Genomic DNA, 14,336 nt, shown 5'->3' with positions numbered 1-14,336 from the left:
AAAATAAACACCTTTCTGTTTCTTGACCTTGAGCACTAGTCAACCCTGCTACCATCAGCATTATGTGTTTGCATATGTAATTTTTACATACATTTACATAATTTAACTTGATGACAAAGTAGTTTCTTGGCACTTAAGACATTCGTTGTCTCATGGAATATGTATATAATTTATATATATATATACAAAAATAGGCTAAATGGCACCTGTGTCGTGAAATGACCTAAAGCAACTATCCGTCCTGTTCTTGCATTAACTCGGAGGTTTGAGCTCGGCGCATGTTGTGTGAGCTGACGTGATCGCACTGTAACGGAGCAGAGTAGGAGGGATTTGAGGGTGGGAATAGAGAGAGAGAGAGTCCCCCCTCCTCCTCCTCCTCCTCCTCCTCTCCATCCGCGCGCATAGCAGCCCCGCGCGGATGCTGCGTCCACGGTCCTCAGCGCGCAGCTCAGCGAGGGGGCTCTCATCACACATCGCATATAAAATCAAAATACCGCATCACCACGCTTCACCACCTCTTTGATTTACACGTTCAAGAAGAAACGTAAAAAACAAACAAAATACCTTTGCGTTTTTGATTCACTGGTCGGGACAGTCATCTCAAAACGATGTCTCCATCTCTTAATTTTTTCCTCTGCGGAACCTCCATCTAACCAGGCAACAAATGCATTAGTTTAGGATCCATCATCTCCATCCGTAGTAAAAACACAGCTGAACACCTGGGAGATAAAGGACGACATGATAACAGCTACTGAGTGAATCCAGCCCTCTTGTGATTCTCCAGGATAGCTATTCCCTTTTCCCAACAAACCACGGCAATGTCCTTGGAGCATGGCCTGGTGAGTATCAGATATTTACACCAATCAGGATGTGTTTGCCATGGTAACAGTTGGCAGTTGTCTCTGTCATACTGTTAAATTGTCCATGCATATGTTTTTTCTAATGCAGATCTCTTTGTCATGTATAGCTGTTAAGCACGTAAAACTACTGCATTGAAGCCTTAATGATCTATTAGTTGTCTAATTATTCACGTTTTCTCATCTGAGGTGTTTTGTTGACTATTGACCATCGCTTGTCCTTTGGATTGTTTTGGACCGTATGACTTCTCAGGATGTTCTGATATTTTCCTGCACAGAAAATGTATCATGTACTCTAATTTTGTTACAAAATCAACAAAAACCTCGCACATTTAACTTATAGTTGTGTTGCTTTTGTGTGACATCTCTGTGAGCTTGTGTACCTCGCATTGGTACCCACACTGGTCACCTTGCGGAGGGGCATTGCGCTTGTTCCGGATGCGAGTGGCGCACCATCCTCTCACGAGTAGCATCTTCTCGCTATTAATTCAATTAACACCGCGAGCCGCTCACGAGACTCGAAAGAATCGCGTTTTGTCTGTCACTATTAGAGCTGTCACACTTGTTTTTGCGTGAGGACCGCTCGCCCTCTGAAGGTGACCAGTAAAGGTCATTTAACTGTGGAAAACAGCGCGATGGGAAACACACCTGACTGATGGAGCGCGGTGTGGGAACTTCACCGTCTGAGTTGCTCAAGGTGCTCTGCTTTCATTTTCCTTGGCAACCGTGCGGACTTCTTTTTTTTTTTTTTTTTTTTTCCTTTCTGCTGCAAGGTGTGCGAGTATGCTGGGTGTGGGACAAGGAGAGGAGGGGTGGTTGTAGTCTCGCATGCCTCAGACAGCTTGGTGACCGTGTATGAGTCCGTAAATCTATACTCGACTCTGATTGGCCATTTACGTATGACTTTCAAGGCAGGATCCTAGTTCTAGGGGTTACATAATTTCAGAAAGATTTGAGACTGTTACACTGTGCTGTGTGGAGATGTTTCAAACATTTACTAGTCACTACTGGCTGATCAATAAGAACTGTTTTTGCGTTATTTTTAAACAAATTGATGGTTGTAAAGCAGCAGTTGATTCTCAGGCTAATCAATATACTAGGCTTCTTTGTGTTTGTCTGCTCAATTTAGGAGGGGGCCAGGCAGTTTTGTAAATTGTGCCAGCCAGTGAATTGTAACATCATCAGTTTAACCAATTACAAATGACCTACAAGGGTGAAATCAATCTCCTGACACCATCCTCCTGAGGTGACAACAACAGACTCTGAGTGTAAGAATATGAAGAATTTACAGGACAAAGATGTTTTTGGGTAATTTTGCGCCTGGTTTATTTGATTTGTAATCGTGATACTAAATGTTCAATGGCAAAATTTTATATATATATATATATATATTCCAATGTACTTTTCCTGGACTAAGAAATTTTTATAAAGGCCTATATTTAAGTTTCACAACTCACCCTATCAGTGTGGTATGTCATTTTAATAGCATTTTTTAATACTTTACATTAATTTACAGTTTAGGGATAAGTATTAGATTTGTAAACTAATTTCAAACAGACAAATGTGGGAATATTATGTCTAATTTTTATACATAAATCAATGAGTTAAAAATATTTAAGAAAAATGTATGCCCTTATTAAGATGGCTATAGATTTTCTCATTGAACATTACAATTTATGTTCATGCATTGGTGTTGCCCATTAAGGCTGTTGCTTGACTGTTTTTGATTCCCTCACTGTAAGTAACTTTATATATTTTAGCATTGCATTTGTCTTATACAAAAACTGCTTGTAAACTTTACAGAAAGAGGAAAGAGTTGTTGGTGCTCCAGTTCTCTGTCCAGGTTGCCCCAGTTTGAATGCTGTCTGGACAAAACTGCAGCCACACTAAGAATTTATGTAAAAATGTGTAATATATATATATATATATATATATATATACACACATACATGCATGCATACAGTGCCTTGCGAAAGTATTCATTAATTTTTTTTCACGTTTTCTTTTGTTGCTGCCTTATGTTAGTCTGCTTTAAATTACTTTTGTTCCCACATCAATCTACACTCCATACACCATAATTGTAAAGCAAAAAACAGGTTTTTAACATCTTTGCAAATTTATTAAAAATAAAAAACTTAAATGATTCCATTGCATAAGTACTCATACCCTTATCTGGGACAGTTGGAATTTAGCTCATCATTCATATTGCTTGTAGATGTTACTAGACTTTGAGTGAAGGTAACCTGTGGCAAATTCAATAGAATGGGTATGATTTGGAAAGGCACACACGTCTTAATAAAAGGTCCAACAGCTGATAATGCATTTCAGAGCAAAAACCAAGCCCTGGGGTCATAAGAACAGTCTGTAGAGCTAAGAAACAGGTTTGCGTCAAGCCACACATCTGGGGCAGAGTTCAGAAAAAAAATTCTGCTTCATTCAAGGGTCACAGAAGCATGTAGTCTCTGTTACCCTTAATAGAAGAAGTTTGAAACAACCAGGATTTTTCTTAGAGCTGGCCTCCTGGCCAAACTGAGCAATTGATGGAGAATGGCTTTGGTTGGAGTGGTGACGAAGAACCTGATGGTCACTCTAGTTGAGCTCCATGATCATATGTGGAGATAGGAGAAACCTACAGAAGGACAAACATCACTGCAACACTCCAACGATCTGGGCTTTATGGCGGTGTGGCCAAACTCAATCCTCTCCTCAGTGAAGACACATGAAAACACACTTGGAATATGCAGAAAAGCACCTAAAGGACCCTCAGACTGTGAGAAACAAGATTCTCTGGTCTGATGATCCTCAATTCTTAGCATCATGTTTGAAGGGAGCCAGCTCTGCTCATCACCTGCAGTATCCCAAAAGTAAAGTGTGCTGGTAGCAGCCTCATGCTGTGGGGCTGTTTTTCAGCGGCAGGGACTGAGGGACTCATCAGAATAGAAGAAAAGCTCAGTGCACCAAAATATTGAGATAGCCTTAATGAAAACCCAATCCAGAGCATTCAGAACCTCAGCCGGCCAGAAGGTTCACCTTCCAACAGCACAATGAACTTAAACACACAGCAAGAGTGGCTTAAAGGCAACTCTGTGAATGTCCTTGATTAAACCCAGTCAAATATTTCCGGAGATATTCCTGAAAATGTGCGTCTACCTCCATCCGACCTGACAGACCTTAAGAGGTGAAGAGGTGAGGAGAAGAATGGCAGATAATTCTCAAATGCTGATGAGAAAAGCTTGTCTCATCAAACAAAACAAAAAATGACTTGAGACTGTAAAGGTGTTTCAGCTAAATATTCAGTTAAAGGTATGAATACTTATGCAATGTACTTATTTCAGTGTTTTATTTTTAATAAATTTACGAAGTTGTGACAATTCTGTTTTTGCTTTGTCAGTATGGTGTATGTAGTGTAGATTGATGTGGCGGAAAAAAAAGTAATTTAAAGCAGTTTAACATAAGGCAGCAGCATAAAACGTGAAAAAAAAATGAAGGGATATGAATACTTTCGCAAGGCACTGTACACACACACACACACACACACATATATATATATATATTGTCATTTTAACGAAAGAAGCATAGAAAGCCAGCTGTGACATCAAATGGACAAGGATTGAATATCAAAATACATATGTACTCTATGGACATGCATATGACAATGATGCTTTCTGCAGTGCGTGTGGAGTTGCAGATACGTCTTGACACATGAATGGCAGCGTTGATGCTGGGTTAGATAACGTGCATAGACCAGGACATGGTGAAAACAAATGACCCATGGGATGGCGGTTCATGGTTAGATTTAATTTCCATGAGATAAAAATGTCTCTATAGCCTTAGTTTGCAACACATAAATAGAACAAGAATCATCCCATCTTTGTGCATTCGGTCAACATCGTACAAATGTCTGGGCCATGAGCAGGTATTTAGAATCGAAGCCGAGCAGCTTATGCTACTCCCTACAGGCTCTTACGCCAATGCAGTCCATGTCTCGCTTTGAAAGCCTGAAACCAGTGTAACGCATACAGGCCACTGCAGTGAAGCTGGATGGGAGGAGGTAAAAATGGAAGAGCAAAGAACAGATGGACAAACAGAATAAGATTGAGGATAATGGAGTGTGCGTGGAGGGGGTTGGAATCCTATGAACTTATAAAGAGAGAAGGTAATGTTCTCTTACAGAGTGGTTTTGTGCCCACATGAGATGATAAGGCAGACATAATCATAAATAAGGTAATTCAAGCAAGTTTTGTTTTCGGGGAATGTACATAAAAAAGTTCAGCTCTGTAAGTGTCATGTCAAACAAGTATGTGGATGATTGAAAAAAAGTATATTATGCAACATTCACCAGTGTTCAGAGTCATTGTGACCCAAGGCTTTTTCTCCCAGTGAGTTGCTGCCTTTTCTTCATTTTTAGCTTATAGCATATTCCAGAGGGAGTGTGTCTGCTATGTCCCACTCCGTCACTTTGTGGCAAAATCACCTTTTTCTCTCCCTCAGTATGACAGCACCTTCATTACCGCCACTGTGTTTGATCCCATTAGTAAAGCCCTGTCAGCAGCAGGCCTGCAGGCCTCTGTGCTGTATTTACCCTTGTCACTGAGACACTACATAAACAGGGAGCTCATGGGAAGGAGAGTTTATTTTCTGCTCTTTAAAGAAAAACAAAAAAAAATACTGGCTGACAATTAGATGAGTCCTGTAAAGTGTAACTGAATTTGTCATTCTGCAGAAATAACTCGAGCGTTGTCTGTCCGCTTACATCAAAGCAGCATAGACCTGGAATGATTTTTATCTTTTCCTTTTTTATCCCCTCTATATAATTTTTCTTTGTTCCATTTTTAGAAACCGAACAGAAGGACATTTTTTTCTGATTAAATAAACTCACTGACAGTAAATTAGTGTCATGGATGACATTTGTTAAAGTGACAGTCCACCGAAAATGTAAAGTTCTGGAAATAGTTAGTTACCCGTAAGAATGCTAAAGAGATATTTAGCAGACTGTCCAAGTTGCTCTTTTTCATACAGTAAAACTGGATTAGGACCATAGCCTGTAAAAAAAAAAAGATATACTATAGTAAAGTGAAGCCAAAACATCCCAGCATGGCCACTTTCATCTTAAATGTTTTTTTTTTTTAACTTGGAGCCAACTGAATGGGGACAAGACAGTTTTGGTCCTCATTCACAGGAGCGGACTGGGGCTAAAAAGTGACCCTGGACTTTCTGGCACAGAGCGGCCCACTACACCCAATCCGCAACACACCACACCAAACCCACCAGCTCATTATGCACAGAGCATTTTTTAACACCTCTTACTAACATAAAAATATAAGACAATACAGAAATAAAAATGGCATTTTTTTATATTGAAATTCTTATCATTAACATTAAGGCATGACTGGCATACTTCTTTATTTACGTATTTTGTTATATTTAAGAAAAAAGTTGTGTCCCCCAAATTCATGTCTGTGGTGTTACAACAATGAATGTAGCTCCTTTAAGAAAAGGGAGACTGCTATTTGGACTACTTCTGGTGTGTAAATGTCACATCTGAGGGGTGCATGGGGAGTACATTCTTTCTTATTAATTTTCTTAAAGTTAGCTAAATTTCTGACTATTTCATGTGTCGCACTTTATTAGTGCCTGTGGTGTTACGTTGATAACTTGCAAAATTTTGACAAATACATACTTATTAATATTTCCAAAATGTCCCCTGATCTTGAAATCATCATGATAGCAGCCTCCATTTTAGAAAAGACTGGATTTTGGCTAATTTGTCTGTGGTGTTACTGTTACTGGAAAACCCCCTGTGCTGCAGATGGCCAGACCGTCACTGCTCATTCACTTTCATTGTATGGAAAGGAACAGTTTGCACAACATGCTAAATATCTCCTTTTGTGTTCCCCAGAAGAACAAAGAGTCACAGCGCAAAAAAAAAAAAGAAGAAAATTCTGACATCAGTTGCTCACCATCGTGCCGTTCCAAACATGTAAGATTTTCTTTAATTCCAAGTTGCTCTTTTGTAGTAAATCTGGAGCCCAGAGACAGTTTTGGTCCCCATTCCCTTTCATTGTATGGAAAAGAGCATTTTGCACAAAAATATTTTTTGTGTGTGATCCACAGAAGAACAAAAAGTCACAGCGCACCAAAAAAAAAGAAAATTCTGATATCAGTTACTCACCATCATATTATTCCAAACCTCTAAGATTTCCTTGCATAGAACACAAAAGGAGATATTTAGCAGATTGTGCAAGCTGCACTTTTCCATAACTGGATAGGGACCAAAGCTGTCTCCACTTTCCTTGTTTGGAAAAGAGCAATTTACGCAATATGCTAAATATCTCCTTTTGTGAGTCATATGAGTTTGGAACAACATGAGCGTGAGTAAACGATGACAGAATTTTCAATTTTTGGGTGAATTTATCCTTTAAGGCATCTCATGTCTGTTCAGATTCAGTTTATTTATACTCTAAAAGCTTCTTTCCTTGAGGCCTATTTTAATCCGCCTCGGTCACAATAGTGTCATACAACTGGTGTTCATATTTGTTTTTATTTGGTAGGTGTTGAGGGAATATGTGTCTTTTTTTCCATGGAAACTGTCATGCCTTGTTAAAGAAGTCATTTCAGCTGACGTCTGAATGCGAGTGGACGGAAGTGCGGCTAAACTACTTCGCTCAGTGGTTGAGGTGTGTGTTCAGACTCTGTCAGTGACCTGTCTCTGTAATAAGAGTGAAGTGAGCAGAACACTGACTCATCGACCCTTGCTTGCTTTTTATTTTTTTTGTTCTGCAGACATCTTGATTTTGAATGTTGCCAGTTAACAAAGTAATCTCCTGCATTGTTTCACAGTGCCAGATCACTGGCTCCTGGCGTGATAGACTGGTGTGGCCTTATTTAATGTTTGAATATGGGTTATAGTTTTTTCTGTCTTTAGGGGGTTGTGTTTGTGTGTGTGTGTCTGTGCCCATGAGTGGGTGTGAGAGCGAGTACGTCTCTGTTGGTTACTTAGACACATTACATAAGGCGCTGAACAATTTATGTAATGCTGGCCCCTCTGTCTCTCCCTTTTAACTTTAGCAGATTGGGTTGGGTCGCGGTAGTCAGGGCCGGTCTGGGCAAGGCAGACCTGGGAAAGCTCAGTACACTATCAACAGTGTCTTACCGAATGGCACTAGAGCACACTTGCTAAAAGGTTTGGGAAAACACGGATCAATATGAATATTCAGCATAATCTCCAGACCATCTGCCTCCTGCACACTGAACATAACTGCATGGTTAAGCAGTCTCTTGGTGAGGGAAATCTGGGGCTGCATAGACCTGCAAGTGAATGTGTCTGATGCTAGCAAGTGGACCCAAAGGATGCAAATGTGCTTAAGCACATATCTTCCACACAAAAAAAAAAAAAAAAAAATCTGACCAGGCCCAGGTAGAATCTGCTGCAATCTGATTTGCTGGCTTTCATGTTCAGAGGCTACTGTATTGACGCAACAATTGCTTTTGATTTGCAAGGTTAGTGGCATTAGAGTTATGCTGAATGCAGTTAATTTCTGCATACACTAAAAAAAAGTTTAGGGTCAGTAAGATTTCTTTTTTTAAAGAAAAAAATAAATACTTTTATTGAGCAACAATGCATTAAATTGATCAAAAATGACAGTAAATAAATTTATAAAAAGTTACAAAAGATTCCTATTTCAAATAATTGCTGTTCTTTTGAACTTTCAAATGTATCACATTTTCTGCTAAAATATTAAACAGCACAACTGTTTTTGTCATTGATAATAAAAAAAAAAATTAAATCACTGTAATAAATTACATTTGAATATATATTAAAATTAGTGATTAATCGCATCCAAAATAAAAGTTTTTGTTTACATAATATATTTGTGTGTACTGTGTATATTTATGTATATATAAATACACACTCACATACCAGTATATATTTTGAAATTATATATATATATATATGTTTTTACATGTATATAATTATATTAATTTAACTTATATTTTATTTAAATATATTTAATATATAAACAACATATTTTTCGTAAATATATATATATGTATGTGTGTGCATTTAAATATACATAAAAAATATACACAGTACACACACACGTATTACGTGAAGAAAAACTGTTATTTTGGATCGTTTGACAGCCCTAATTAAAATATAAAACAGTTATTTTAAATTGTAATAATATTCATGTGTTTTTCTTTTTTAACTGTATTTTTGATCAGATAAATGTAGTCTTGGTGAGCATAAGAGATTGCTTTCAATTTAACAATGATTGTTAATTTTGGATGGACAAACATCCTCCTGTTGTCTGTACAACCAATAATGGAGGAGACGGTCTCACCACTGTTATTTTAGTTTTATTTTTTGTATATCTTTTCAGATGACCCCTGGCTCTAAGCACATAAAAATTGAACTGTGGTTGGTCACATTACACTGTGCTCAGACTGTGTTTTCCATCTTAGTAGGCAGTTCTTGGCCAGAATAAGACTCTTTGCTATCTTGTTTCTACATGAAACTAGGACATTCTCAGTTTGCTGTATGTTCATATATGTTAAATTTTTGGGATAATTTGCTTACAGCTACAAATAAAAGCATAGTATGCTCAGCTCCGTTAACACATTTTACTATGTTTAAATCAATTCCTCCACCAAAACTAATGCAGACCAGGTGAAAAATTCTAATTCTGTCTGGGTCTGCACGTGACTCCTGATTATCTCTTGACTGTGCAGAACCTCCTTGTTGTGCATATATGCAGTGCACCAGAGAAGAAGAAAGTAAGGGGAAAGGAAGGCTGGGGTTAGTGAGTCAGCATGAAAATGATGACACCCTCTATGTCACTCCTGCACATTACCAGCCTTATCTGCCTACACACTACGCACACTGCATACCCCAGACTCATCACCATATAAGCAGTCTCGCATTGCCAGACTTTGACTAAATGGCATATAGCCTGGTCCACATCGCTGCTTCTTCTGCACAATAACAAATAACTTACACGGGAAGATCTGACTGACATGACCAAAAAAAGCAAATGAATTGACCAACCACAAATTAATTTGCTTTTACAGTGTCATTAAATTATATATTAAATTTGTGTGTGTATACATACAGTACTGTCTCTCTCTCTGTGTGTGTGTGTGTGTGTATATATATATAAATATGTGTGTATGTACAGTATATGTATGTAATTATTATATATTATACATTACGTATATATATATATGTGTGTGTGTGTGTGTATATATAAATATGTGTGTATGTACAGTATATGTTTGTAATTATTATATATTATACATTATGTATATATATATGTGTGTGTGTGCGTGTGTGTGTATATAAATATGTGTGTATATACAGTATATGTATGTATGTAATTATATATTATACATTATGTATGTATATATATATATATATGTGTGTGTGTGTGTGTGTGTGTGTGTGTGCGCGCATATAAATTGCTATTTTAGGTAATGTTTTCTGACTTCTATTTAGATTACTTTTTATTAAACTTGTTTTAAAGTGACCATTAAACGTACTGATATGAAAAAGCAAAGAGACAGAAAATATATTCCTTGAAATATTTCTTTCTTTCTTTCTGAATGGTATGACACACAGTAGCATTTTTAGAAAGGAAAATTTAAAAGAGGGAAAAAAATAAGAGTTGGGGAGAATAAACAAATTATGAATAATTTACTGCCACTGTGTGAATAATATGTAATAATTCATAAAAAAGTAACTAATCTGATTATGAGCATTTTAAAATGTAATATACTCTAATTGTAAGCAATACATTTTTGGAATCCGATTACGTAATCCAGATTACATGTAATCACTTACTACCCAGCTGTGTGTGTGTGTGTGTGTGTGTGTATATATATATATATATATATATATATATATATACATACACATGTGCAGTATATGTTTCAGTACAGTATATATAATTTAATATGATTTATTATTTATGATGACTTGATATGATTACACTGACCTGGCTAATTTTTCTCCAGACAGACTGATGAAAAACCCTGACTGACATGTAAACTGACTAACTATTTTCCCCTTTTGTCATTCAGGGCAGGTTTATCTGAAAAATTATACCACAATAATGACAACAAGCATGTACAAATGTATTAATTGATATATTTTTTGTGAATTATTAAATACATTTTTAAATTTTAAATATATTTGTAATTATTAAAAACTAGTAATTTTTTAATTAAATACATTTCCAATCATTCATATTCCAATATATTTATCTACCCGGTGCCTAAACACAACTTTGTTTCCAGATAAACTGTTAAAAAACCCTGTGACTTTACTCCTGGATTTTGCATAGAGTCAGCCAATCATATTAGACCTTGCCAGATTGTGAAAGTTCTTTCCAGTTTTGAGTGCTGTGTGCATCAGACCCACAGTGAATGGGCTGTGGGTGGTCTGTGGGCATGCCATCTGAGGCTGAGACTGTCATCTAAGAGAACATAGGGACATATACAGAGGCATGCTGGGAGATGGAAGGAGAAAAAAAGAAAGATGAAGAAAGAAGATGATGGCATTAGGGCCAAAATGACAGAGATGGAGCGAAAACTCTGTGCTAGTGTAGAGGTGTTTGTGAGCAAGTGTGAATAAGAACCAAGTGTATATGTGTGTGTGTCGGGGTATAGCAAGGCCGAAGGAGCTTTGTGGGAATCAGAGGCATCTGTAGGTTTCCATGGCAACTATGGGCCAATGCAGTGGTCTGGATCGCTAGAGATACAGTATATGTTATATGCATCACCATCTGTGAGAGCACACATTCCTCATACTTTATACCTGTGCAAGGATTTTAGTTTTGTTGCGCTCGAAATGGACTGACCTGTCCGTTTAGCATAATTAATATCGCCAAGACCTGTCTAATACCTCATTATAGAGAGTAAGGAACGTGTGTGACTCAGTTAAAACACAAAAGACCTTTGAATTAAGGTGAATATGGGCTGATAGGTTTGAAAGCATTAGCTCGGAGCGATCTGACTGCATGCTCGCTCTGTCTCTTAAGGAATGCCCACTGTACTCTGAGTTGCTGCCCACACGAGCACTTTGAAGACTGTAATGTGTTATTCTGTCTGTGTGTCTCTGCAGGCTTCCTCACCAATACCATTGTCCCGCACCCTTTGAATCCTAACGCATCAGATCTACACAATATCCCGCTCGGTTTTGCACCCCCTCTTCGCTCTCGTTCTCTGTGTCCTGATGGATTGGAAGTGGCCTGATCCCTTGTTCTGTTGACCCTCGGGGCGAGGGGGTTGAGTGGAGAGGACAGGATTTCTCCAAACACACTAGAAGTGTTGTTGTCCCGTTTTCCTCCTCTGATGAAGAGTTAGAAGAACGGGGGGAACTACCGAGGAGGGCGAGGAGTGGAGGAGCAAATTTGAAAACAAAAAACTTGTGCCAAGAATCATCACTAATACTGACCTCGTGTTGCTGAAACCTCCTAGACGAGAAGAAGTCATATAGATCAAACATTGTGGAGCCAACACCCTAAGACTCAAGATGTCCACCACGGCAACCATGGGTGAGATGGCGAATAGCGCAGTGGAGTTTTACCCCAAGCGGGGTGGAGGAGGCGCAGAAGCCAACCATGCTGGAGACTTTGGGGTGACGTTGGAGGAGCTCCGGTCCCTGATGGAGCTGAGAGGAGCCGAGGCCTTGCAGAAAATTCAGGACAGCTTTGGAGATGTAGAGGGCCTATGCCAGAGACTCAAGTCTTCCACCAATGATGGTGAGAGAAATGTTTTGCTTTTCTGTCGTGATTTCTTGACATGTCATCTCATATATCTCATTTAGACCCTGCACTCTTAAAAATAAGGTTCCAAAAGGGGGGTTTCATGGCAACCAATTTTGATTCCATAAAGAACTTTTCAGTGAACAGTTCTTTAAAGAAGCTTTTTTTCTTAGTGTAAAGAACCATTTATTCCACTATAAGGGAGCTTTTGTGCTATGGAAAGGTTCCATGGAATGGTAAAGAATCTTCATGGAACCATAGATGCCAATAAAGAATCTTTATTTTTAGGAGTGTAGGACATTATTCCTCATCAGATGTACCGTGTTTCTCTTTGAGCTGCTTTTGAGCTGAAAGGATTAGTTCACTTCAGAATTAAAATTTACTGATAATTTACTCATCCCTATTTCAAGATGTTCATGTCTGTCTTTCTTCACTCGAAAAGAAATTAAGGTTTCTGAGGAAAACATTACAGGATTTTTCTCCATATAGTGGACTTCAGTGGGAGCCAATAGGTTGAAGGTCCAAATTGCAGTTTCAATGCCGCTTCAAAGGGCTCTACACAATCCCAGCCGAGGAATAAGGGTCTTATCTAGCAAAACAATTGGTAATTTTCTAAGAAAAATAAAAAATTACGTACTTTTTTAAACACAATTTCTCGACTTGCACTAGCTTGACTTCACGCATTACGTAATCACGTTGGAAAGGTCATGCGTGACATTGGCGGAAGTACCGACCTAGTGTTTAGAAAGCCAACATGCAAAGAAAATCAAACACCCTTTACAAAAAAAAAAGGTAAAACTACAATGTCTGACGATTTTGAAATTGGAGGAGAAAATGAGATGCATTTTTTTCCGAAATACATAGACAAAGAACTAACCACACGTGACCTTTCCAACAAGATTACGTAAAGCATGAAGCCATAGACGCACATCACAGAGCTAGTGCAAGACATTATTTTTATTTATTTTTTAGTAAATGTTTGATTTGGTAGATAAGACCTAATTCCTCGGTTGGGATTGTGTAGAGCCCTGCACAGAAACTGCAGTTTGGACCTTTAACCCGTTGGCCACCATTGAAGTCTACTATCCTGGAATGTTTTCCTCAAAAACCTTCATTTTTTTCGACTGAAGAAAGAGTGACATCAACATTTTGGATGACACGGGGGTGAATAAATTATGAGGAAATTTTAATTCAGGAGTGAACTAATTCTTTAAGATGCCTTTAAACTCCAAATATTTCCCTTTCTTTCTCTTTATTTCTCCCTCACCTCTTCACACTACTTGTCCACCACCTCTTTCTCTGTCTCACTCGGCCAACTTCCCACTCTGAGTGTTGGGTTACTAGGCGACGGTGCTGTCGGTGTTGAGGTGGGTGTAGAGAGAGGGGTTACTGGGTAAACGGAGTTGGAGAGACTCACTCACTAGTGTCAGTGACTCGAAAGGTCCCGCAGTGATCACAATTCTTGGCGTATCCATCCATCCTCTTCTGACTCGTAATTGAATGTGTTGCTGTGATGTTTTATACGCCATGATGACTGCAGATGAGAATTTAGATAGCGGCGGAAATAATGCTCAGTCATGAGAAACAGATAAACCCCATAAAACTCAAATTGAGTTGTACTGATTGTGAGTATTTATAGATTCATGATAAAGCTGTTGCTTTTGGTTCTTTTGTTTTGCCGATATATGCTCATAATTATTTTCATGTTACAATC

At 38.2% G+C, this 14,336-nt stretch overlaps 2 protein-coding genes across 11 annotated transcripts in view; both read left to right on the top strand.

Annotated features, from left to right (window-relative positions):
- LOC306861073 (ninjurin-1-like) overlaps positions 1 to 14,336 on the top strand; it is a gene marked incomplete at both ends in the record, with an annotated part of 649,099 nt that overhangs the window by 586,004 nt on the left and 48,759 nt on the right. The window lies entirely within an intron of this gene.
- Positions 12,391 to 14,336, top strand: part of LOC306860633 (plasma membrane calcium-transporting ATPase 3-like) — a gene marked incomplete at its 5' end in the record, with an annotated part of 41,330 nt that continues 39,384 nt past the window's right edge. For 8 of the 10 annotated variants that reach the window (XM_079402431.1, XM_079402429.1, XM_079402428.1 and 5 more), the window contains one exon: positions 12,391 to 12,619. In XM_079402431.1, the coding sequence (XP_079258557.1) occupies positions 12,391 to 12,619 (229 nt within the window). The remainder of the gene's footprint in view (positions 12,620 to 14,336) is intronic. The other 2 variants (XM_079402423.1, XM_079402430.1) reach the window with 1 other exon arrangement.

Source organism: Barbus barbus, assembly GCF_936440315.1.
Source record: "Barbus barbus genome assembly, chromosome: 41".
Lineage (NCBI taxonomy): Eukaryota > Metazoa > Chordata > Actinopteri > Cypriniformes > Cyprinidae > Barbus > Barbus barbus.
Note: the sequence above shows the minus strand (reverse complement) of the source record. Positions and strands in the feature narration are given on the sequence as shown.